Here is a 26,551-nt window from a genome sequence, read left to right as displayed (position 1 = left end):
AGCCATGAGATCTGGTTTGATCACCTCCCAAAAACATTGATAAAATTCTGCCGGGAGTCCGTCCGGACCCGGTGCTTTATTTTTTTCCATTTGCATAATAGCCTCAAATATTTCCTTTTCAGTGAAGTTGGCTACAAGAATATTGTTTTCCACTTCAGAAAGTTGAGGAATATCGGCCTTATCCGATTCCCTCATGGAGAAATGATTCGGATTAGGAGGTCCGAACAAACCTTTATAATACTCGGAAATATAAACTTTCAAATTTTCTTGACCTATAATCGTGCCCTCTTCTTGCTCCAACTGGAAGATCTTTTTCCTTCTATGTTTACCATTAGCTATTAAATGAAAAAACTTTGTATTATTCCCCCCTTCCTGAATATACTTAACTTTAGCCCTCTGGGCCCATTTGGATTCTTCATCCCTTCTCAAACGAGCTAAGCTGTCGGTAGAAGATCTCAGACACACTCGCTCAGACTCGGAAAGAGGCGCAATTTCCGCCTTCTTATCAAGGAAATCGATCAACACCAACAACCTCTCCTTCTCTTTTTTATACTCACTACTCAAATTTTTTGCCCACCCTCTAAGGTAACTTCTAAGATGACGAATCTTATTTTGCCATTTCTCCATTGGGTTATTCCCATGATGAATTGAATTCCATTCCCTAGCGATAATACCCGCAAAATCATCACGTCTCAACCATGCTAGCTCAAACGAAAAATGTGTTTTATTCCCAAGGTGAGCTTGTTCACCAGAATCTAGGATTAATGGAGTGTGATCTGAGCCCGCCCTAGGCAAAGCTTGAACCGATACTAAGGGAAATTTCTGTTCCCATTCGACACTCGCCAAAACTCTGTCTAGCTTCTCATATGTTGGAGATTCTCTACGATTTGCCCAAGTATATTGCCTGCCGGAAAGTTCGATCTCCCGAAGATCAAGACTCTCAATTATGGCATTAAAAACAAAAGGCCAATGTGCATTAAAATTAGGTTTATTCTTATCTTCCTGTCTGCGCATTATATTAAAGTCACCTCCTATGAGCATAGGTAACGTCTCTATCTCACAAACTCTAACAAGCTCGGCCAAAAATTCTGGTTTGTGCTCATCTTGAGCGGCACCATATACAGGAATCAAGGCCCACTCGAATCCGTCAAGCTTGGACCGAATGTGAAACTTTACACAATGACTACCATTAACCACCTTAAGAACCTGAAGCGTATCCTTATTAATACCCACTAGGATACCACCTGACCTCCCTTGTGGAGGTAGGCAATACCAGATAAAGTCAAGACCCCCCGCAAGGTGATTAAGAAAAGGCAAAGAAAAATTATCTCGCCCAGTTTCAATGATAGCAAAAAAGTCGAGCTTTAGATCTTTAATTGTTTCATGCACAAAAGAGTGTTTTGCTGTATCCCTAAACCCGTCACTATTCCAAAAACCACCTTTCATCTTGTGAACACTAATTTTTTTTTCTATTTTTCAGGCGAGCACTGCAACGGCGAGTCGTAGCCACCTCAGGGACTCTTCTCTTATACACCCTAGTCGGCTTAATAGTTCTCAAGGGAGGATCCTTGTGATCCTCCAAACAAGTTTGTTCCTCATCTATTAAATCAGAAGAGAGACCAAGCGTTTCATCCAAGACTACAGTAGATTTTGTTTGATCAATATTGTTCTGAGAGTCTTTTTTATACTTAAGCATGATTAGTGTCCTGTTTAAATCAATATCTTTTATCTTACTAATAGAATCGGTAACATTAGAAGGTGAATCTCCTAGAGAGATGCCAAGTTTTGACGCTCTAGCAGCAATAACATCATTAGGAATGGAGGCAATAGTGAACTTGGAGGGAATTATTGTACCTGAATATAAGATATCCTCCTTAGCCTGTGCAATCAGTTGTGCACGCTTCAACTGGGTCTCATCAGCATTGGGCTGGGCTCTAACGCGCTCACTTGTGCGCACCCCAAAGATCCCTCCTTCAGAAATACCCCGTATGCAATCACCTCCTTCTGCGAATAACGCCCACCCAGAAAAACCCCGGTGCCTCTTGTGGTCACATTATCCTTTGGCGTGTTCATAGGAGGAGAGCGCAATACGATAGGGGTCAAACCGTTCCTCCCTTGTGGAGGGCTAGGTGAAACTGAAACAGGAGGCGAACAAAAATGAGGACTAGAATGAGCAAAATTAGTAGAAAATTTTAAATTTGGAGACATAAGATCACCCATACAGTTGGCCTCAATAGGCAAAGAAGATTGCGGTATGTCACCCATCCCCTCCTTATTCACAATAGGCTGTCCGAAATCACTATGGTCTGTCACACTGGAATCCTGAACTGCAGCCTTGCAGCACAGGCTTCACATAGGAAAATCAGAAACCTCTGTTCCAGATCGCACTGAACCATTCACATCCTCAGGCACTTGCTGCGGCAGAGAAAATGAAGAAGTCTGTGTTGAGTTATCAGACCAGCCTAGAGGAACACATCCAACTTTAGAAGGTGCAGACTTGGCAGCCACGGCCTCATCTTCCTTAACCATGTGATACCAACGTTTAGATGGAACAGACTTGGATCCATCAGTGATAGCAAACACACCCACAAGAGTGTCACCCCTCCTCTCAACCGAATCATCCATATCCAAAACCTCCACCATTTCCTCAGTACCCGAAGATCCCTTTTGCTGCTCCCCTTCGGGCTTGTCCGACGGAGCATCACTTGGTGTTGGTTTGTCTTTCTCATCCTTCTCGGTTTCACTAGTACCATAAGTATCCTTCTTAGGATTCATATCATCATCCTCCTCCTCTTGGTCTGCAAAGCCAGCAGGCACCACAGTTCCATCAAGCGCCTCCACATGAAACTCTATGCCAAACCCATCCCCATCATAAAAATGATCAAGGTAGCGAGGAATCAGCTGGGGATTAACGCAATCAATGCGCATACGAACAACATTATTCTCCCTTGTGAATTTCATATCAACTTCTTTGGTCTTACCAACTAAGGATCCAACTCCAAAAAGACCCAAATAGTCCCTGATAAGAGTATCCGGGCATCCTAAAACTCTGATCCAAATGTCAAAAAGACCAAACTTATCTAGTCTCCTAGCTGTCCAGTCCTCAAAATGCATAGTGATGGATGTTCCCTGAACGTCCACCGGCTTTAGTCTCCGCTGCCTAACAAGGTCAGCCTTAGTAGGAAAAACAACCCGAAACGCATCAGAGCCAACTGGGGTGATATCCCATTGGCTATGTCCTGGAACGAGCCATTCAAGTTCCATCAAGAGTTGTTGAGTACTCATAAAACCTCCAGTAATACGAACTCTACCAACCTTGCCACTGTCATTCTTTTGTTTTATATTTGGATTGTGAGGAACATCATAAAAGTGCAGACCTTCTCTACATAGACCATACAAGACAGCGGTAGGTTTTGGCATAGATAACATATGACAATCTTTGTCCTCATGTTTTGCTGAATCACAATAAATACAAAGGATCGCAGTGCATTCTGTAGCTTTATGCCCTTTAGTATCACATCGAAAACACAAGGTTCCATCAGGATTCTTACCCTTTGCCAAAACACCTTGAGAATCAGCCACCACACTGGGTCCAGCCCCGCCCTGAGTCACAACCGTCTTGTTGATCGCCACACCAGGAACCACTGGATTTGACAGACCATGCGGTGGTGCATCTTGCTGCTCCACATTCGACCTTGAAACTCTACCATTGAAATTCCCGCGACCATTGTAACGGCCAGTGACACGACCCCTAGAATTATAGTTCTGTTGCTTGTATGGTCTCCGGAACCTCTGATTGTTATTGGCAGAAAAAAACCCTGACTCTGATTTCAATCATATGGATGATCATCATGCATTGCATCAGCGCGCTCACTCTCCATGATGACCTCCCACGTTTTAGTTGCCACCATTGGGGGAGCAGGATACCATACGATAGCAAAACGCTATTGGAGCACACCTTCATGCCCGCTCGACATCCTTCTCGGTTTCTACAACTCTCTTGGCACTTCGCAAATCAAGATTTCTTCTCTGTGAAAGGGTCATGGACTGTCTTAAAAAATGTCGACCATTTTGGGTAGATGACATCGGCTAGATAGTATCCTTTGTTGTTTTTAGACCGCTAGTACCCTTTGTTATATGTGTATCCATTGATCTCATAATTGACCTATGGAGCATGGCCTTCAGAAAGTCTAACAAGAAAGAGAGCGCTGCAACATGTTGATGTCATTGTGAGATTCCTCCATGCTAAAGAAAATATGCCAAATTCATAGGTCATAAGCTTCAAAAACAACAATGCACTCTCTAGTATAATAGTTCTTTCATCCTCAATGAATGCAGTCGATGCTTTCAAACATCTCAAAAAGTTCTCGTGTTGCAGTCTATTCCAAGAACTGAGTTGCGTTCTTCATTTGACGCTCTCCGATCGACTGCTCCGTTGTATGCAATGTCCTGGCATGTTGACTCAGCATGAGGAGATAGTCATTATGTGTATCACGAGCAGATCCATATGCAAGACACCCCAAAGTAGTCATGCGTTTCTTAATTGAGGTGAAACCAGGAAATCCGGTGCAGTAATTTTTATAGAGGAAATAGTCATCATACTCCCTCACCTCAATCAAAATCTTCATGAGCTATACAGTACCGAATCGATCGAATTTTACATTTTTTCCCTAAGGATACCTTGGGTTCCCGACTTCCTCTGGCGATAACCGCCAGAGTCTACTGATCTACACAAATTTTCCGACGTGACCGACGTCCGTCGTCGAAGCCATCGCCCTGCGGATAGGTTCTGCAAGAGGGGTGTCTGATCGGGTTAGATTTGGAGTCTTGCATGGAAGGGAAAGAGAAGGTAACCGCCGATAGAGAGATGGAGGCGCCACCGGAAGACCCTGAGAAATCCACAGATCACGATCATGGCGGTGGTTCTGGTACTGACAAGGTATCGACTTGTCAATGCCTACAAGTTGTAGACTAGGGTTTTGTTGGAAGTAGAGGGCAAGTAGATCTCGAGGGTTTCAGCCGGAAAAGTACTCGACTACTATGAAAACTAGGGTTGTGTTGACAATGATTCGATCCTCTCCTCGTCCCTCGACTCCCCCTTATATAGGAGGCGGAGCCGAGGGTTTCGTATTACACAAGTTTACAGATTCCGGGAGACTCTTTGAGTTCAACCCGTAAAGTTACAAATCTCTTTATTCCTAATACAATTCTATCTTTCCTTAACAACAACTAATTGGGCTTCCGAGCTTCATACTCTTCGACTCGCGGGCCTTCAGTAAACCCCGGGTACCATCTTCGGCAGGCCCATCAGGGATGCCTATGTCAGTAGCCTCCGAGATTTTGCTTGAATCGGAGAATCAGGGAAAATCTCCAACTTTACAATTATCATATAACTTCTTCGAGTTGACACACAATTCTAGTAAAATGGTCGTACATTATACAGGGATAACAGTAATTGGGGCTAATTCATCTGATGGATCAGGTACTAGTTAACTGCTCTTGTGGCAATCCGCAAAAACCTACTTCAAAATCACGTTCCTGGACATGATTTCGGGATACTGGCGTAATTCGACATGTGCCGCTTAAGATCTTACCAGATGCCGAATTCCAGTCATGTTTTATCGAGTACCTAACGCGTCCGTTAGGATTTTTCTTCGTATCTGTTGATACGGAAAAAGTAGCAAAGCGCCGTCAGAGGCGGTGCCACGCCGCACAGGACGGATCCGGGGACTTACCTTCGCAAAGTTTTGCGGCATTCAGAGATTACTTCGCGACTGAGACGCTCTGAGAATATTATCGAGTGCCTTTTTGGCTGCTGGAATAGCACATTTATTCGAGTCACCGGATGACTTGTATATTTTTATCTTGTCCTCCCGATGGGAGTATATGAAGAGTTATTTATATAACTCGAAATATGCTCACCATGCCTTTTCTAAATTCATCGGGCACGCGAACAGCGTTCCAGATGGGAGTAGCCTCCGAGGCTACAACCAAGTGCTTGTACGTGGTTGTAGGCCCACCGTTTTTAACATCTTTGTCGCTATATTGTCCCCTTCTCAAATTCTTCCATCTTTATCGGGTGCGCGACCAGCGCTCCCGATGGGAGTAGCCCCCGAGGCTACATTCGAGTATTTATACTTGGTTGTAGGCTCAACTTGCATTACTGAAGAACTCTATATTTTATCGGCCGCGTTTATTTCTCACCAGAAGTATAAACAATGCTTTTGATAAGAGTAGCCCCCGAGCATATGAACAAATGCTTGTATTTGATCATAGGCTCTCATCTTTTTTCTTTTTTGTGCTGCCTGAAGTTTCCTTGTCGATATTCTTCATAAAAACTCTTCAAAAAGTAGCCCCCGAGCATTTGAACAAAAACTGGTGTTTGGTCAAAAGCTCTCGAGATTATCATTATTCCTTTACTGTCGCCAATCTTCATATACCGCAGCCGAGATTTTTCCGTTGTAAGGTGACATCAGTGCTGACGATAGCCACGACCACTGTATCAGGAAAACGCGAGTTCTGTCCTACCACTGACCTGTGGACCCAAAGTCTGCGGCACTTTGACACGTTGCGCAAGTGGGGGACTGTAAGAGTATGTTGCCCCTATGTGTGGTTTTGGTAATTAATGACAACCCCTATGGACTAATGTTTTCATTGAGTTTATATGAAGGAATATTCCATAGGTACTACTTGCTCTCCATGTGTTGGATTCAAGAATGGATGCCATGAAGATAAAGATATACCTTGTGTATTGGCATCAAGATCATCGATTTGAAGATACATATGTGATATGATCAAGAAGAAGAAATGAAGATGGAGTTCTTATGTGGAACTCAATATTAGCCATGCTCTATCTTAAGTGAGTATGAGAAGATACAAGGTTGAGTTGGGCAAGTTCAAGATGAGCATCTTGAGTGGATCACATGCTTGAAGCTTGTCGTCCATTCGGTGATAATGGACATGTGAAGATGTGCATCAATGGAGCTTTCCCATCATAGTCTATGGGGGAGCATTTGTGAGTCTTCACAAAACAACATTGATCAAGTGAGGCATTCCGGCTTGAGTGAAGCTTGAAGAGTTGTCATCAAGATCAAGCGGGATGCGCAAGGCAAAGGTATGGCCTTGCTAGGTTTTCCTTTTAACGGTCTTAAGGTGGATGTTGGGAGACCGGATTATAGGATAGATAGCCGCACTATTAAGAGGGGCTTTCGGTTCGGAAACTTGATCACATCGTCTTAGGGAGCTCAACCCTTTGCATACTTTGCATATCCTTATTGCTTCTTGGTGTTTCTATGTGTAAGGTTCTTGAGCTTGTTGCTAGCTTTACAACAAGCCCAAGTTCATCGAAAACGGAGTTCGCATGCATCTTCTATTGCGTTTTCGAGGTTGGGGGATTCTACCGGTTATTCATGATATAAGGTTCTACCTTTTATATTCATGATAAAATTCCCTCCTACAGATTCTTGAGTTTACACTTTCTATAGGATAACATTTGTTGTTATCTTCCAAACAAAATTGGTTTCATTCGAATCGGAGTTCGGGAGCACTAGTTATTAAAGGAAAAGGAAAAAGGAGAAAAGAAGAAAAAGAAGAAAAAGAAAAGAGGGGCAGCCGGCTGGGCGCCCGGTCAGCCGGGCCGCACGCCGGCCCACCCGGCCAGCCAACCGGCCTGCCGCCTCACCCGACCAGGCGCCCGGTCAGCGCCGGGCCGCACGCCGGCCCACCCGGCCAGCCAACCGGCCTGCCGCCTCACCGACCCAGCGCCGGCGCCCGCCGGCCCGCTCGGTGCCCGTCCGACCGGCCGGCCTCTGGCCGGGCCGGGCCCTTTCCTTCCCCTCCGCGCGGCCCTCGGCCTTATCCGCCGCACAGCGCGCGTCAGTGCCGCCCGGCTGCTGGGCCGGCTCGACCGGGCTGCCGACGGGCTCCCCAGTGCCTGGTCCGGTCAGCCGGCTGGGCCGCCGGCTGGGCACTGTTTTCTGCCCGTTTTTCTTGCCTTTCTCTTGTCTTTTTCCTCCCAACGGTTTTATTTGCTCCTAGCTATAAATAGACCTTTCTTCCACCTTGAGCCAGTTAGTTCTTCCCCTTTCTTCACCTCCATTGTTGCTCTTGGAAGAACTTGCTCTCCCCTTTGATTCCTCCCATAATTCTTGCTAATTCTTGAGGGATCTAAGAGAGGAGATCTAGATCTACACTTCCACCAATCCATTTCTTCTCTAAGTGAGGGGAACTCTTGGGATCTAGATCTTGGAGTCTTTTGTTGACTTTCCCCATTGTTCTTCCTCTCCAATCTCATCCTAGCATTTGTTGTTTGGGCGGGATTTGAGAGTGAAGGATTTGAACACCTCTAGTGTTCTTGCTTTGCGTCATTGCATAGTGTTGAGCTCTCCACCACGATTAGTTCGAGTGAGAGACCGTGAGCTTGTTACTCTTGGAGGGTGACCTCCTAGTTGGCTTGGCGGTTGGTGCTCCGGTGATCTCTTCAAGAAGATTGTGAAGAGGCCCGGGCTTCTCCTTCGTGGAGCTTGTGAAGTGGTTGTGGAGCTTGCCATCTCCGGAGCGGAGGAAAAGCTAACCATAAGGAAAGGGCCATTATCCTTCGTGGGTGTGGTTCGGAGAATAGGGTGAGCCTTCGTGGCGCGGGGAATCCTTCGTGGACCTCCACCCCTCCAAACGTGACGTACCTTCTTGCAAAGGAAGGGAACACGGGAATACATCCTCGTCTCCGCGTGCCTCGGTTATTTCTATACCCGAGCCCTCTTTTCTTGTGATAGCCATCGTGCTTGAAGTTCATATATCTTGCTATCACTTGTGCTACGTATATCTTGTGCCTATCTTGCTTAGCTCTAGTTGTTATTGTTACACTTAGTTGAGCTTAGCATATCTAGGGTATGTGCTTGTAAACTAAACGATAGTTTAATTCCGCATTCTTACAAGACAAATCCACAAGAGTTTTTAATTGCCTATTCACCCCCCCTCTAGGCGACATCTCGATCTTTCAATTGGTATCAGAGCAAGGTCTCTCCTTGTTTTAGGCTTCACCGCCTTGAGAGTAAAGATGTCGGCTAGTATAGTGCACAATGACACAATTATCTTTGTTGGCACAAATTATCTTTTGTGGCGAAATTGCTTGCTTTGCAATCTTCGGACCTTGTGTCCAAACATTGAGCAATTTCTAGATGTAGGTTTTTCTCCTCCGATGGATCCTCAAAATCTATCTTTAGAGGATGAGAAAAACTTACATCTTGAAGCTCTAGTATCTAATGAGCTTTTATTCTCCTTGAGACCCGATTTTCGTAGGTTCTTGATATATATAAAGCAAAAATCGTCTCATGAGATGTGGATCAAGCTTAAGGAAATGTTTGGTGGATCCACTTCTCAATTGGTCGGTGGTGACTCCGAGGAGCTCTCTTCCCCTTCACATCATGAAGAGCTCCAAGTTGCTTCCACCTCCGGTCGTGATGAGTTATCACCTTCTTCCACTTCACCAACGTGTAGCAAGACACGAGGTAATGATATGGTGAGTGGTGAGGAAAATTGCAATGTTGATATTGTGCTCAATAGTGATGATTCTTCATCTCTATCCCATTGCAATGCTTCCTCTTTGGACTTAAACACATCTAGCATTGAAAATAATCTACATGCTTGTGTTGATAGTCCTTGCATATCATGTGTAAATTGCTTACATAGATCTCATGATGATATGCTTACCTTGTCTTGTTCACAATCAAAATGCTTCTATTTCCTCTAGTTGGTTGTTGACTAACAATGTAGAGGAAACCGAACACTCTATGGATCAAGACACGATTTCAAATGAGGATTCAAGAATATCTTCATCTTCATTCTCCGGTTTGCACATGTGCCTTATGGCAAAAGTATCAAAGGTATCTCCTACTTTGACTCCTAACACATCCTCTAACGATGAGAATGATGATGATGATAATGATGAAGAATATAATACCTTGGTGCATAATATGGCAATGGTATATGCTTCTCTTCATGGTAATAAAGAAGCTCGTGCTAATCTTGAACACTCTATGGATACCTTGAATAAATATAGGGAAACCATAGTGGAGTTGGAGTCCCATGTTGAAAATGGGGAAATGAGATTCACTCTCCTCAAGCATGAGCTAAAAGATGAGAAGCATACTAATTTTATGCTTACACAAAAAATTGAATCCTATATGCATGAAAATGAGAAAACTATTGTTGATGCTTGTGCTACTAACTCTAATTCTTGTGAAGCATCTACCTTAAAGGAGAATGTTGAGCTAAGGGCTCAACTTGAGTTGCTAACTAGCAATTATAGGGAATTGGAAGAAAGTCATAAAAAGCTCTCAAGCTCTCATGATGATCTTCTAATTTCCTATGATGGGCTAAAGTTAGCTCATGAGGCAAGTATCACTAAAGTAGTATCTTGTGAGCCTCATGTGGACATTAGCACAACCTCAACTCAAAATGCTATTTTGCCATGTGCTAGTCCTAGTAGTCCATCTAGACAAACTAGTGATACACCTTGTGTTGGATTACTTGCTTTGCCTCGTTGCTCTAACAATGAAGCTTCTACTTCCTCTAGTACTTGTATTTCTACTAACCATGTAGAGGAAATTAAAGAGCTTGAAGCCCAAGTCCTTTCTTTGAAGAAAGACTTGGAAAAGCGTCATGAAGGGAAATCCGCACTTGACAAGATGCTAAGTGTGCAACAATCCCCCAATGACAAGAGTGGACTTGGACTCAACTCCAATAACAAGAACAAGTCCAAGAGCAACAAGAAGAAGGGCCAAGACAAAGTCAAGGATCCGGCCAAGTTGGTTTGCTTCAAGTGCAAGGTTGAAGGGCATCATGTTAGATCATGCCCATTGAAGAAGAAGAAGCACTTGAGTGAGAAACAACAAGGGAAATGGCCACAAGGTCAAGGTCAAGCTCATGCTCGACCTCAAGTTGAAGATAGGTCACTTCCCAAGAAGAATCAAGATATTGTTCCCCAAGAGAAGAAATCAATAAAGAAGAGAAAGGGGAACACTTGCTACTTATGTCGTGAGAAGGGGCACTTTGCCTCTTCTTGCTTAGGTGGTACCTTATCTAACCCTATAATTGTTGATGATGATTATTCTCTAGGGAAGGATAAGGATGGCAATGTGTTTGCCAAGTTTGTTGGAACTCAAAATGGTTTCAAGAAAAGAACCATTTGGGTTGCCAAGCCTATTGTGACTAACCTCTTAGGACCCAACTTGGTTGGGGACCAACAAGCTCAAACTTGATCAATAGGTGCATGTGGAGGTCATTGGAGACTTGGCTAATTCATGAAGAATTAAGGGATCTTCATATATTATATTTTGACCAAGCCAAGTCGTATGGATCATTATCTATATCTTATATCCAATGTTCCTCCTTGCGGTAACTTATACTTCAACTCTTCATATTTATTGTAAGTTACTTGCCCCTTTGCATGTTTGGTTTTGTATCAAATATGTGTTTGTATGTGTTGAGTCTTACTTGCCTATCTTGTGTATTCAAGTATGTTTGTTTGACTCATCATATACTTGTGTATTGTTTTGAGCCTAATGCATCTTGATGATATCTTATTTGGCTCTCTTTGAATGATTAATGGAACATCCCATTTTTGGGGAGTGATATGCATTGTGCATCTCTCTTTCTTTAAAATGTGTGTACATGTGTACCACCACTTAGTATTGATATTGCAAGATTATCTAGTCACTATGTGGTGTGTCATACTCATGAGAAATTCAAATTCTAAATATCCATTAATCATCTCTAGTCGAGTTTTAGTTGCCTCTTGGTTAGAAGAAATGTTTTATCACATTATGGGGGAGTAATATGTTTTGTACATATCACAAGCCTAGAAAATGTGAACATATGAGGTTATGCCACTTAGAGTTGATGCTCTTAATTATCTTGTTCCTAGGTGGCATGTTTGCTCAAACAAGCTCCACTTTTATTGAAAAATTTCTATTGGCTCATCTTAAAGATTCTTGTTTGAGTAAGAAATTCTTGGTACGGTTTTTCCTCAAATACATATCTCTATATATTATTTGGGACACCGTTTGCTTCATGTTATTCTAATCATTGCCGTGCATGATTGTTTGACTAGTTGAAGCTATCAAGAATCTTCATCCGTGCATAGTGCTTAATTCTATATACTTATCCTATGCCTTTTATTGTAAAGTTGATCCTTACTATCATTGTCAATTCACCACCGGAAATTATTTCCAATATACCCATTGTCTTTGACAATTGATAACCTTGTATGTGGTTGAATTCATGGATCATCTTCACCTTGGATTGCTTCTTATTTCCTTATTTTATTTCCAAGAAATCTTCGTTGCTCCCATGTGTCTTCCTTGTCCCTTTGAAAAATCTTTTGATAAATTCTCTTAATTCATATCAAGTGTTTGTTTTGGAAGACAAACCTTTTCTTTACGGTACATTGTGCCATTGTGAAAAGTGTAGAGGGTTTGGTTTATTTGTTTGAACCTTGCTCTTTTGGGAGTTTTGCTATCTCATTCCTTCTTACATGTTTTATTTGCTTAAATGAGATAAATCTTTGAGCATGTTTGCTTTATTTCATCCTTTATGCTCAATGGTTTCTTCTTAGTTCATTTGTTGAACTTTGTTGAACAAATCTTTTGTGATTTGCGTCTTTGATATATTTTGGACAACAAATTTGTTTGGTCACACCTTTATGCCTTCTTCAATTCATTTGGTGTTTTGTCCAAAATATATCTTTCTTGGATCTTAAAGTCTTTATGCGTGCTTATATGTAATTTGTTTATATTTGTAGCATGTTTGCCTTCTTTGATCCATTATATAGGGTATACTCCATCAAATCCTAAATGGCTAAGATGTGCATGAAATTCAAATTTCATCTAAATATGCACATATTTATATGGAGTGTGTCCTATATATTGTGGTTAGTCTAACCATGTTGGACCCAATGAGTTTGGGGACCAAGATGTACTTGAATGTTGCTTTAGGTACATTGGAGATGCAATGGAGGCTTGTCTCATCTATAAGGAAGGTGTTGTCACCATATGAAAATTGGAGTCAAGCTAGGATGATCGATGAACTCTTATCTACTACATCATGCCATTGCTATCTCGGTAACAAGTATCTTATTCATGCATACTCATATAGCATCCAACCTCTTGTAGGTTGCATCTTGGCATGAAATTCTTTATTTCGAAAATATTGCGATTCTTGAAAAATCCTTTTAAAGAAAACTTCTTATTGTACATTTGAGTAATTTGAGAAGATGCATATGATAGGAATATATATATATATCATGTTTATGATTCACCTATCTCAAATATGCCCTCTAGCAATTTATTGCATATCAATTCCTCAAAGAGCTCTTATGTGCAATATTGATGAACTTGCGAAATAAATCCATATTTATGATACTTGTTGCTTTTCTCAAAATATTCCAACTAGCTTTACTTCCCTTATTGTTGGTTGTGATGTTTTTGAGATTTTCTTAGTTGAAGCTCATTCATATACCACTAGTGAAAATTGGAGCCATAGGCTATATATGCTTTTTAAGCAAATATCCTTTGGTATATTTTATGACTTCATCTTGGATATCTTGTCTTATTTATTTTGTTAACCTCTTGTGTGTGCATGTTTCTTTATGGATCACTATGTCCACTTTAGAAACTTACATACATGAGAGCGTTAATCCATCATCTTGATATCCTTGTTCTTTGCCAATCATCTTTTACCATTTTGTTTTTAGTGGCGTTGGTAAAGAAGATTTATGAGTGCTTGGTTTACTTGTTTTTCTTCATGCACTCATATCTCGTAATTGTTGGACCCAAGTTATTCTTTATAAGCATATTATCTTTATCTTGGTTGTGTTCTAAATGATATAGAGGGAGTGAGGATTCCATGTTTATGCATATTGTGTTCAAATGCAAACATTATGAATTTTGCACGAACCTTGGGGAGCTTCCTTATTTTTATTTAGAGCACTATATCTCTCTTTGTTGGAGATATGCCCAAGAGGCAATAATAAAAGTGGTTATTATATATCTTTGTGTTTATGATAAATGTTTATATACCATGATATAATTGTATTAACCGAAACATTGATACATGTGTGTTATGTAAACAACAATGAGTCCCTAGTAAGCCTCTTAACTAGCTTGTTGATTAATAGATGATTAGTTTCATAATCATGAACATTGGATGTTATTAATAACAAGGTTATATCATTATATGAATGATGTAATGGACACACCCAATTAAGCGTAGCATAAGATCACGTCATTAAGTTATTTGCTATAAGCTTTCGATACATAGTTACCTAGTCCTTATGACCATGAGATCATGTAAATCACTTATACTGGAAAGGTACTTTGATTACATCAAACGCCACTGCGTAAATGGGTGGTTATAAAGGTGGGATTAAGTATCCGGAAAGTATGAGTTGAGGCATATGGATCAACAGTGGGATTTGTCCATCCCGATGACGGATAGATATACTCTGGGCCCTCTCGGTGGAATGTCGTCTAAAATAGCTTGCAAGCATATGAATGGTTCATAAGAGACCACATACCACGGTACGAGTAAAGAGTACTTGTCAGGAGACGAGGTTGAACAAGGTATAGACATACCGATGATCAAACCTCGGACAAGTAAAATATCGCGTGACAAAGGGAATCGGTATCGTATGTGAATGGTTCATTCGATCACTAAGTCATCGTTGAATATGTGGGAGCCATTATGGATCTCCAGATCCCGCTATTGGTTATTGGTCGGAGAGATGTCTCAACCATGTCTACATAGTTCGCGAACCGTAGGGTGACACACTTAAGGTTTGATGTCGTTTAAGTAGATATGGAATAAGGAATGGAGTTCGAAGTTTTGTTCGGAGTCTCGGATGGGATCCAGGACATCACGAGGAGGTCCGGAATGGTCCGGAGAATAAGATTCATATATAGGAAGTCATATTCCAAGTTTGGAAATGATCCGGTGCATTTATGGCAGGTTCTAGAAGGTTCTAGGAAAGTCCGGAAGAAATCACCATGGAAAGTGGAGTCCCGGAGGAACTCCACCTTGCATGGCCAGCCAACCCTAAAGGGGAGGAGTCCAAGGTGGACTCCCCAAGGGTGGCCGGCCAACCCCCCAAGGAAGGGGTGGGAGTCCCACCTTGAGTGGGATTTCCCCCTTGGGTAGGTTTTGTCCCTATGGAAGGTTTTGGTTTCGGGTCTTATTCGAAGACTTGGATACCAACACTTGGGGATTTCCACCTATATAATGAGGAGGAGAGGGAGGGGGCTGTCCACTCTTGGCCGCACCACCTAGGGCTGCCCATGGCCGGCGCCCTAGCCACCCCCTCTCCCCAAACCCTAGCCTCTCCTCCTCCACATAATACTCCCGCAGCGCATAGGCGAAGCCCTGCCGGAGTTCTCCACCACCACCGCCACCACGCCGTCGTGCTGCTGGGATTCCGAGGAGGATCTACTACTTCTGCTGCCCGCTGGAACGGGGAGAAGGACGTCGTCTTCATCAACACCGAACGTGTGACCGAGTACGGAGGTGCTGCCCGATTGTGGCACCGTCAAGATCTTCTACGCGCTTTTGAAAGCGGCAAGTGATCGTCTACCGCAGCAACGAGAGCCTCCTCTTGTAGGCTTTGGAAATCTTCAAGGGTTAGTCTCGTTCATCCCCTCGTTGCTCCCATCTTCTAGATTGCATCTTGGCTTGGATTCCGTTCTCGCGGTAGGAATTTTTTTGTTTTCTATGCTACGAATCCTTACAGTGGTACCAGAGCCGTGTCTATGAATAGATGGTTGCACGAGTAGAACACAATTGTTTGTGGGTGTTGATGCTTTGTTGTCTTTAGTTCGAGTACTTTGCATCTTTGTGGCATGGTGGGATGAAGCGGCTCGGGCTAACTTTACATGACCGCGTTCATGAGACTTGCTCCACGTTCGACATGCAACTTGTATTGCATAAGTGGCTTTGCGGGTGTCTGTCTCTCCCACCATAGTGAAGATTCAATTTACTCTTTCTATTGACAACACTAGTATCACCGTTGTGGTTCATGTTCGTAGGTAGATTGGATCTTACTCGAAAACCCTAAACCACGTAAAATATGCAAACCAATTAGAGGCGTCTAACTTGTTTTTGCAGGGTTTGGTGATGTGATATGGCCATGATGTGATGATGAATATGTATAATATGATCATTATTGTATTGTGGCAACCGGCAGGAGCCTTATGGTTGTCTTTATATTTCATGTTGAGTATTATTTCAAAGTAGTTGTAATAGTTGCTACATGCGGTGAACAACCATGAAGACGGCGCCATGGACCTTGACGCTACGCCGACGATGATGGAGATCATGCCCGTTGATGATGGAGATCATGTCCGTGCTTTGGAGATGAAGATCAAAGGCGCAAAGACTAAAGGGCCATATCATATCACATATGAATTGCATGTGATGTTAATCCTTTATGCATCTTATTTTGCTTAGAACGCGACGGTAGCATTATAAGATGATCCCTCACATTAATATCAAGATAATAAAGTGTTCTCCCCTCGTATGCACCGTTGATATAGTTCGTCGTTTCGAAGCATCTCGTGATGATCGGATGTGATAGACTCAACGTTCACATACAACGGGTGTAAGCCATGTTGCACACGCGGAATACTTGGGTTTGCTTGACGAGCCTAGCATGTACAGACATGGCCTCGGGACAACGGAAACCGAAAGGTTGAACACGAGTCATATGGATGATATGATCAACATGTTGATGTTCACCATTGAAACTACATCATCTCACGTGATGATCGGTTTTGGTGTAGTGGATTTGGATCGTGTACCACTTAACAACTATGAGGGATGTTGTATTAAGTGGGAGTTCATTAGTAATTAGATTAAAACATGAACTAATTATCATAAACATAGTCTGAGTAGTATTTTGAATTAATTTGTAGTACTGGCATCCGTTTTTCTACCAAATGCTAGTCTTGTAATTGAGATAGAAATACTGTTAAAATCTGACAAGAAACTTTACGGACTGGTACCGTATTGTTAAAGAATCAAGAAATGATTAAGTCCTATTGCAAACTTTTAGTAAACCTCACATTGTTGATTCAAAGAGCTATGATTTCAATTAGTACCTAAAGTTATCTTGTCTCCATGAAACTTGAAGTTCAAATCTGTTTGAAAAAGTAAGGAGCTGAAAATTTAGTTTTCAGAAATAAGCAAGGTATGAGATATATGTGATATCTAAGACCTTATTGCAAGATGATAGAATATAATCTAGTGAGACTACATAAACTCATAAGTTTTATGGGAATGTACGAAGGTTGAAGACGCAAGGCGTCCCAATCCTCCAACTATTGGGGCACTAACGATATTCGCATATCCATGAAGTGATCGTCCTTAGTATGCACCGTTGCTAAAGACTCGTCGTTTCGAATACTAAGGTATAGATTCTACGTGTGCATACAACAGGTGCAAGCCAGATTTGCACATGCGAATACTGAGGTTAAACTTTACGAGCCTAGCATGTACAGACATGGTCTCGGAAAAGTCGTCATGATATGATGAATAAAATTATGAGTGAAATTGTTCATCATATTACAAAGTTACTAATAGTGAAATCTGAAACACTTGTCATATGATGATCAACTTCAAAGTAAGAACCTCAAGGTTATTGGTATTTGACCAACAAACCTAGAAGTTAATGATGTTAAAGTGTTTTTCTGAATAATGAGGAAAGCTAAAAGAGAAACTACAAAAGATATTTTGGCAGAAAGAAAAGAAAAGACTAGAAAGTCTAGCTCAGGTGTATATAAATGATATACATGTTATGGATGTATTCCTTGTTTGGTCACACAATGAAATTCTTGGGTATTTGTACATATTGGTTGGTATGAAGTGTCATACAAAACAACGCAATACAAGAATACAATGGCCTAAGTGACTGACAAGGAATATGATAGGAATGCACGTCTGGAACAAAAATAAAGTGTTATTATGTTCGTCGTTGGCATTCTATCTAGCCCTTAGAATTTATAATAAAGAACTTAATAATTGTTATTATGCTCTGGTCAAATAAAAACAATGAGTTGTTCAAATTATGACATTACTCCATGTACGATGGATAAGTTATTATAAATGGTGAAACACACATACATAACACTGACGCTAAAATGCCATAAGGCAAATGATTTGAATTCCACTTATTTGTGGAACCGCCATTTAGGTCATGTTAGAAAGGAACGCATGAAGGAACTCCATGCAAATGGAATTTTGGAGTCATTCGATTTTTGAATCGTTTGGCGCTTGCAAATCTTTTCTAAAGAGAATGACTGAAATACCGTTCATAGGCCAAGAGTTGAACGGGAAACTAACTTAGTGGAAACATACATGATGATATATGTGGTTCACTGGGCATAGTTGTGTGCGGGAGATTCTTCTACTTCATGAAAACTTCCAACAATGAATTGAGTATATATATGTGAATATATTCGATAAGGAAGAAGTTTGAAATATTTGAATAGATTCAAATAAATTTCAGCATGAAGTGGAAATCATCGTAATAGAAAAGTCAAATATCTATGATTAGATCATAGTGGAAATATTTGAATTACGAGTTTTAGCGAACATCTAAGAGAGTTATGAAGTTGTTCTACAACTCACATTTCTTGGAGTATCATAGTGATGATGAAGTATCCGAGACACGTATCCAAACCTTGTTGGATTAATGATGAGATAAAATAAAATGAAGCCATTATATTTTTGTGGATTATGCTTTAGAGACTACCGCTTTTACACTGAATAGAGCATCATCATGATCCGTTGAAATGACACCATACGAGTTATGGCATGGGTATGAACCCTAATAGTCCTTTCTTAAATTTTGGTATGCATAGCATAAGATAAATAAGTTTACAACCAAAATCAGATGAATGTCTTTGTTGGTTATCCCAAAGAATTGATTGAGAATTCTTTTCACTATAAAGTAAAAGACAAAAGTGTTTGTTAATGTTACTTGCTTATTTCCAAGAAATTATTTTCTAGCGAAGTATTTGAGTGGGAGGACAATAGAACTTGATAAGGTTTATGAACCCGAGCATAATGATAAGAGTAGCGCAACATTGGAATTGGTTCCAGAAGCGGTCACGATGATCATAGCTCTCATGACTACAAAGTGTTTTAGTCATGGAGATCGAAATACATATTGAACCTTGTAGGTATGGTTTACTTTGTGATCAAATAAATGATTTGTGAACAAAGGATTGATTTTGAACAATGATAAACCAACTACAAACAAAGAAGTTATGATGGGCCCTGACTCCGTTAAAATGGCTATACGCCATGAAATCCAAGATAGATGAATACTTTTTGAAAGTAAATGGATCTATAAAATTGATGGACTTGGATGGAATATCCTTGAATAAGCTCGACTTGTCGAAAAGTTGTTTACGACAAAGTTCAAAGAGTTGACTACGATAAGATTAGATCTTCCGTAGCAATGCTTATAGTCTATGTGGATTATTCTAGTAATCGCTACATATTTCTTTCATGAGATATGATAGTACGATGGCAAAATACATTACTTAACAGAAGTGTGTATTTAAGGTGTATACAAGATACAATCAATTGTTTTGCTAGTCCGTGGAATACTAGATAGGTATACGAACTTCAATTGGATGAAGTGAGTATCGCGGAGTTGGAATCTTCACTGGATGAAATAGTCAAAGAATTTTTGATTTCATCAGAAACGATGAAGATTCTTGCATTTGCAAGAAATTAAGTGGGAGCGCTGAGACATATTTATAATACTTTATGTAGATACATATAGTTGGTTATAAATGATGTAATTATATACTTGATTATAAAAGGTTTCATTGAGAATTAATTTCAATGAAAGGATATGGAGTGAAACATATTTAGTGTCAAAATCTATGAAGATAGATTGAGACACATAATAAGTTTAAGTCAAAGTACATAGAATGGATATTGAAGTAGTTCAATATAGAAATATTAAGAAAATGTTCTTATCATGTGAAGGTTTAACAAAACTTGAGTGTATCTGACACTCAATGAGTAAAAACACATGAGTGATTATAGATCACGAATAATATGTACACAATCAGATGTCCTGTGTTCTAAAAAGTTAGGAGCATATACCAGAATGATACATGCAATGATCATTGGACAAACAGTAAGAATATCCCTGTGTGCTTTAGAAGAACCAAGGATATATATAGTTTTATATGGGGTAATGACAAACAAATCGCTGTAAGGTGTTGCACCGATATTTGTTTGGTCACATATAAAATTAATTTCAAATCTCAATTAGGCTAAGTGTTGATTAAAAGGTAGCACAATGCTAGATTTAGAAGAGTTCTAAAATATTGTAACGGATTCTACAAAAGAAGGCAGAGTATGTCATTGTTTTGACAATGATTGAGGATGTTAAGTCAAGAAGTTCTTTGTGAACTTGGTGTAGTTCCGATAGTGTCAGAACTTTGAAGCTATATTGTGTATGACAATATTAGTGACATATTTCAGACCGCGGAATTAAGGTTCCACCAGAAGACCAAACATATTTAATGCCGACTCATTTGGAAAATGAGTGATATGCGTGAAGACGCTAATGAATTGCAAAATACATACGTTTCTGAGTGTGTCAGAATCGTTGACTAAAACCTCTCCCGTGAGCAAAACATGATAAAGCACCAGAAGGCCAAGGTGTTATATCTTTACAAATGTAAACTAGATTATTGACTCTAGTGCAAGTGGGAGACTGTTGGAGATATGCCCAAGAGGCAATAATAAAAGTGGTTATTATATATCTTTGTGTTTATGATAAATGTTTATATACCATGCTATAATTGTATTAACCGAAACATTGATACATGTGTGTTATGTAAACAACAATGAGTCCCTAGTAAGCCTCTTAACTGGCTTGTTGATTAATAGATGATTAGTTTCATAATCATGAACATTGGATGTTATTAATAACAAGGTTATATCATTATATGAATGATGTAATGGACACACCCAATTAAGCGTAGCATAAGATCACGTCATTAAGTTATTTGCTATAATCTTTCGATACATAGTTACCTAGTCCTTATGACCATGGAGATCATGTAAATCACTTATACTAGAAAGGTACTTTCATTACATCAAACGCCACCGCGTAAATGGGTGGTTATAAAGGTGGGATTAAGTATCCGGAAAGTATGAGTCGAGACATATGGATCAACAGTGGGATTTGTCCATCCCGATGACGGATAGATATACTCTGGGCCCTCTCGGTGGAATGTCGTCTAAAATAGCTTGCAAGCATATGAATGGTTCATAAGAGACCACATACCACGGTACGAGTAAAGAGTACTTGTCAGGAGACGAGGTTGAACAAGGTATAGAGATACCGATGATCAAACCTCGGACAAGTAAAATATCGCGTGACAAAGGGAATCGGTATCGTATGTGAATGGTTCATTCGATCACTAAGTCATCGTTGAATATGTGGGAGCCATTATGGATCTCCAGATCCCGCTATTGGTTATTGGTCGGAGAGAGGTCTCAACCATGTCTACATAGTTCGCGAACCGTAGGGTGACACACTTAAGGTTTGATGTCGTTTAAGTAGATATGGAATAAGGAATGGAGTTCGAAGTTTTGTTCGGAGTCTCGGATGGGATCCAGGACATCACGAGGAGGTCCAGAATGGTCTGGAGAATAAGATTCATATATAGGAAGTCATATTCCAAGTTTGGAAATGATCCGGTGCATTTATGGCAGGTTCTAGAAGGTTCTAGAAAAGTCCGGAAGAAATCACCATGGAAAGTGGAGTCCCGGAGGGACTCCACCTTGCATGGCCAGCCAACCCTAAAGGGGAGGAGTCCAAGGTGGACTCCCCAAGGGTGGCCGGCCAACCCCCCAAGGAAGGGGTGGGAGTCCCACCTTGAGTGGGATTTCCCCCTTGGGTAGGTTTTGTCCCTATGGAAGGTTTTGGTTTCGGGTCTTATTCGAAGACTTGGATACCAACACTTGGGGATTTCCACCTATATAATGAGGAGGAGTGGGAGGGGGCTGCCCACTCTTGGCCGCACCACCTAGGGCTGCCCATGGCCGGCGCCCTAGCCACCCCCTCTCCCCAAACCCTAGCCTCTCCTCCTCCACATAATACTCCCGCAGCGCATAGGCGAAGCCCTGCAGGAGTTCTCCACCACCACCGCCACCACGCCGTCGTGCTGCCGGGATTCCGAGGAGGATCTACTACTTCCGCTGCCCGCTGGAACGGGGAGAAGGACGTCATCTTCATCAACACCGAACGTGTGATCGAGTATGGAGGTGCTGCCCGATTGTGGCACCGTCAAGATCTTCTACGCGCTTTTGAAAGCGGCAAGTGATCGTCTACCGCAGCAACGAGAGCCTCCTCTTGTAGGCTTTGGAAATCTTCAAGGGTTAGTCTCGTTCATCCCCTCGTTGCTCCCATCTTCTAGATTGCATCTTGGCTTGGATTGCGTTCTCGCGGTAGGAAATTTTTTGTTTTCTATGCTACGAATCCCTACACTCTTATCATGATATCTTTGTTCGTCCAATTGGATCTTTGATTGCTTGCTTTATTTGTTAAAACTTCCTTCACCATGTTATCCTTGTGCAATCTTTGATCCTCAATATAGTTTGATTTCCTTCAAGTATTCATCATTGGATATGTGCATTTGATTCCACTCAAATTATGAGAAGTGCACACCTTGGGGAGGAACTCACATTATATTGACTTTCTATATTTTTCACCCATTTTGGCACTCGATGCCAATGGGGGAGAAGTTTAGAGGGTTTAAGGGAATGGTTTTATACTTAAGTTTGGTTTGTGCTTAAGTGTTTTGCCTCTCATGCATTCCATATTTATATGTCTTGCATGGTTGTATATATATAGTGGAAATTGTCCCAAAGGTTAATCTTGACAATGTAAGCAATGAATTCATGTTCATCACACGTGCATACATTGTGGGGGAGTTTGCTCTATATATATTGGCTCTACTCACATCTCTTCCATTAGTTGTAGTTGTGTGAGTAGAGTTGGTTTGATATGGGATAGTAGCTTTGTGTTACTTGACCATATCAAATACAACCTCTTGTATACAACTTATTCTCGGATAAGTTGCGTACTTGTCTCTAATATTCATTATATAAACCCTCTTATTGTGTTTGTCATCAATTACCAAAATGGGGGAGATTGTAAGAGTATGTTGCCCCTATGTGTGGTTTTGGTAATTAATGACAACCCCTATGGACTAATGTTTTCATTGAGTTTATATGAAGGAATATTCCATAGGTACTACTTGCTCTCCATGTGTTGGATTCAAGAATGGATGCCATGAAGATAAAGATATACCTTGTGTATTGGCATCAAGATCATCGATTTGAAGATACATATGTGATATGATCAAAAAGAAGAAATGAAGATGGAGTTCTTATGTGGAACTCAATATTAGCCATGCTCTATCTTAAGTGAGTATGAGAAGATACAAGGTTGAGTTGGGCAAGTTCAAGATGAGCATCTTGAGTGGATCACATGCTTGAAGCTTGTCGTCCATTCGGTGATAATGGACATGTGAAGATGTGCATCAATGGAGCTTTCCCATCATAGTCTATGGGGGAGCATTTGTGAGTCTTCACAAAACAACATTGATCAAGTGAGGCATTCCGGCTTGAGTGAAGCTTGAAGAGTTGTCATCAAGATCAAGCGGGATGCGCAAAGGCAAAGGTATGGCCTTGCTAGGTTTTCCTTTTACCGGTCTCAAGGTGGATGTTGGGAGACCGGATTATAGGATAGATAGCCGCACTATTAAGAGGGGCTTTCGGTTCAGAAACTTGATCACATCGTCTTAGGGAGCTCAACCCTTTGCATACTTTGCATATCCTTATTGCTTCTTGGTGTTTCTATGTGTAAGGTTCTTGAGCTTGTTGCTAGCTTTACAACAAGCCCAAGTACATCGAAAACGGAGTTCGCATGCATCTTCTATTGCGTTTTCGAGGTTGGGGGATTCTACCGGTTATTCATGATATAAGGTTCTACCTTTTATATTCATGATAAAATTCCCTCCTATAGATTCTTGAGTTTGCACTTTCTATAGGATAGAATTTGTTGTTATCTTCCAAACAAAATTGGTTTCATTCGAATCGGAGTTCGGGAGCACTAGTTATTAAAGGAAAAGGAAAAAGGAGAAAAGAAGAAAAAGAACAAAAAGAAAAGAGGGGCAGTCGGCTGGGCGCCCGGTCAGCCGGGCCGCACGCCAGCCCACCCGGCCAGCCAACCGGCCTGCCGCCTCACCGACCCAGCGCCGGCGCCCGCCGGCCCGCTAGGTGCCCCGCCCGGCCGACCGGCCTCCTGGCCGGGCCGGGCCCTTTCCTTCCCCTCCGCGCGGCCCTCGGCCTTATCCGCCGCACAGCGCGCGTCCAGTGCCGCCCGGCTGCTGGGCCGGCTCGACCGGGCTGCCGACCGGGCTCCCCAGTGCCTGGTCCGGTCAGCCGGCTGGGCCGCCGGCTGGGCACTGTTTTCTGCCCGTTTTTCTTGCCTTTCTCTTGTCTTTTTCCTCCCAACGGTTTTATTTGCTCCTAGCTATAAATAGACCTTTCTTCCACCTTGAGCCAGTTAGTTCTTCCCCTTTCTTCACCTCCATTGTTGCTCTTGGAAGAACTTGCTCTCCTCTTTGATTCCTCCCATAATTCTTGCTAATTCTTGAGGGATCTAAGAGAGGAGATCTAGATCTACACTTCCACCAATCCATTTCTTCTCTAAGTGAGGGGAACTCTTGGGATCTAGATCTTGGAGTCTTTTATTGACCTTCCCCATAGTTCTTCCTCTCCAATCTCATCCTAGCATTTGTTGTTTGGGTGGGATTTGAGAGTGAAGGATTTGAACACCTCTAGTGTTCTTGCTTTGCATCATTGCATAGTGTTGAGCTCTCCACCACGATTAGTTCGAGTGAGAGACCGTGAGCTTGTTACTCTTGGAGGGTAACCTCCTAGTTGGCTTGGTGGTTGGTGCTCCGGTGATCTCTTCAAGAAGATTGTGAAGAGGCCCGGGCTTCTCCTTCGTGGAGCTTGTGAAGTGGTTGTGGAGCTTGCCATCTCCGGAGCGGAGGAAAAGCTAACCATAAGGAAAGGGCCATTATCCTTCGTGGGTGTGGTTCGGAGAATAGGGTGAGCCTTCGTGGCGCGGGGAATCCTTCGTGGACCTCCACCCCTCCAAACGTGACGTACCTTCTTGCAAAGGAAGGGAACACGTGAATACATCCTCGTCTCCGCGTGCCTCGGTTATTTCTATACCCGAGCCCTCTTTTCTTGTGATAGCCATCGTGCTTGAAGTTCATATATCTTGCTATCACTTGTGCTACATATATCTTGTGCCTATATTACTTAGCTCTAGTTGTTATTGTTACACTTAGTTGAGCTTAGCATATCTAGGGTTTGTGCTTGTAAACTAAACGATAGTTTAATTCCGCATTCTTACAAGACAAATCCGCAAGAGTTTTTAATTTCCTATTCACCCCCCCCCCCCTCTAGGCGACATCTCGATCTTTCAGGGACACACGTCCTCTGCTTTTTCTGGCACGCGCACTGTAGCGCCTGTCTAGTTCCTTCACAGTGAAAATACTTTTTGACCCCTTGAGCCACGTGTAAAGCATCAAGTCCATTCTCATATCATCCAACGGTGCGGCGCTTCGGCTAACTTGCTATAAATACTTGTCTTCTTCCTCCTTCAATCCTCTTCGCCGCGCCGCGCTCATATCCTCTCTGTCCAAATCTCCACTGCAACCACAAAACACCAGCGCTCACGCACTGCCCTGCTTCCTCCAGCGCCATTGCTGATGCCACCACGGTCAAGACTCACAAGGCACAGCACTCCCGAAGCAAATATGGCGATGCAAGATCTGGGAACTTCGGAGTGGGAGAGATCCAAGATCTCAAACCAAGATGTAAATCTGATGAAGAAGCTCGGCCTGACGAAGAAGAAGGACGCGATGCGCTTCCCCAGCAAGGAGAGCTACCCATCGCCCCCCATGGAATATCGGGTTAGCTTCATTGACCACCTCATTCGTGGCCTCTCTACTCATATCCATGATTTTCTTCGTGGATTGCTTTTCATGTACGGGTTGCAGCTTCATCAGCTGACTCCCAATTCCATCCTCCACGTTTCTATTTTCATCACCCTTTGCGAGTGCTTCCTCGGGGTCCAACCTAATTGGGCTCTGTGGAAGCGCATCTTCTGCCTCCGCCGCAATGGCTCCCACAACATTTCCTACAACATAGGTGGTGTTGTTATTTGCGTCCGCCTTGATGTCGAATATTTTGACGTAAAATTCCCCGACTCGGTCCAAGGGTGGCGCAAAATATGGTTATACGTCCGCGAGGAATGTCCCGACTCGCTGGAATACAACATCGCCCCCTTTGGCGGTAGCGCCAAAATTCTTCGCCGCCGATCCTGGGACGCAGAGGCCACCGAAGAAGAGAAAATGGCGACAGAAGCGCTGATGACCCGTATCCACGA

At 42.0% G+C, this 26,551-nt stretch overlaps 1 protein-coding gene across 1 annotated transcript in view; it reads right to left on the bottom strand.

The window, feature by feature from the left end:
* Positions 1-25,866, bottom strand: part of LOC139833149 (uncharacterized) — a 29,103-nt gene extending 3,237 nt beyond the window's left edge. Inside the window, exons 1-7 of the mRNA XM_071823327.1 lie at positions 25,747-25,866; positions 3,552-3,792; positions 2,371-3,455; positions 2,223-2,286; positions 2,106-2,135; positions 1,855-2,004; positions 25-1,370 (exon numbers count right to left, since the gene is read on the bottom strand). Coding sequence (XP_071679428.1) covers positions 25-1,370; positions 1,855-2,004; positions 2,106-2,135; positions 2,223-2,286; positions 2,371-3,455; positions 3,552-3,792; positions 25,747-25,866 — 3,036 coding nt within the window. The remainder of the gene's footprint in view (positions 1-24; positions 1,371-1,854; positions 2,005-2,105; positions 2,136-2,222; positions 2,287-2,370; positions 3,456-3,551; positions 3,793-25,746) is intronic.
* Positions 25,867-26,551: the final 685 nt, after the last annotated feature.

This window comes from Lolium perenne, chromosome 7 (genome assembly GCF_019359855.2).
Source record: "Lolium perenne isolate Kyuss_39 chromosome 7, Kyuss_2.0, whole genome shotgun sequence".
Classification (NCBI taxonomy): Eukaryota; Viridiplantae; Streptophyta; class Magnoliopsida; order Poales; family Poaceae; genus Lolium; species Lolium perenne.
The sequence above is the reverse complement of the archived record's forward strand: the minus strand, read 5'-3'. Positions and strand labels throughout refer to the sequence as shown.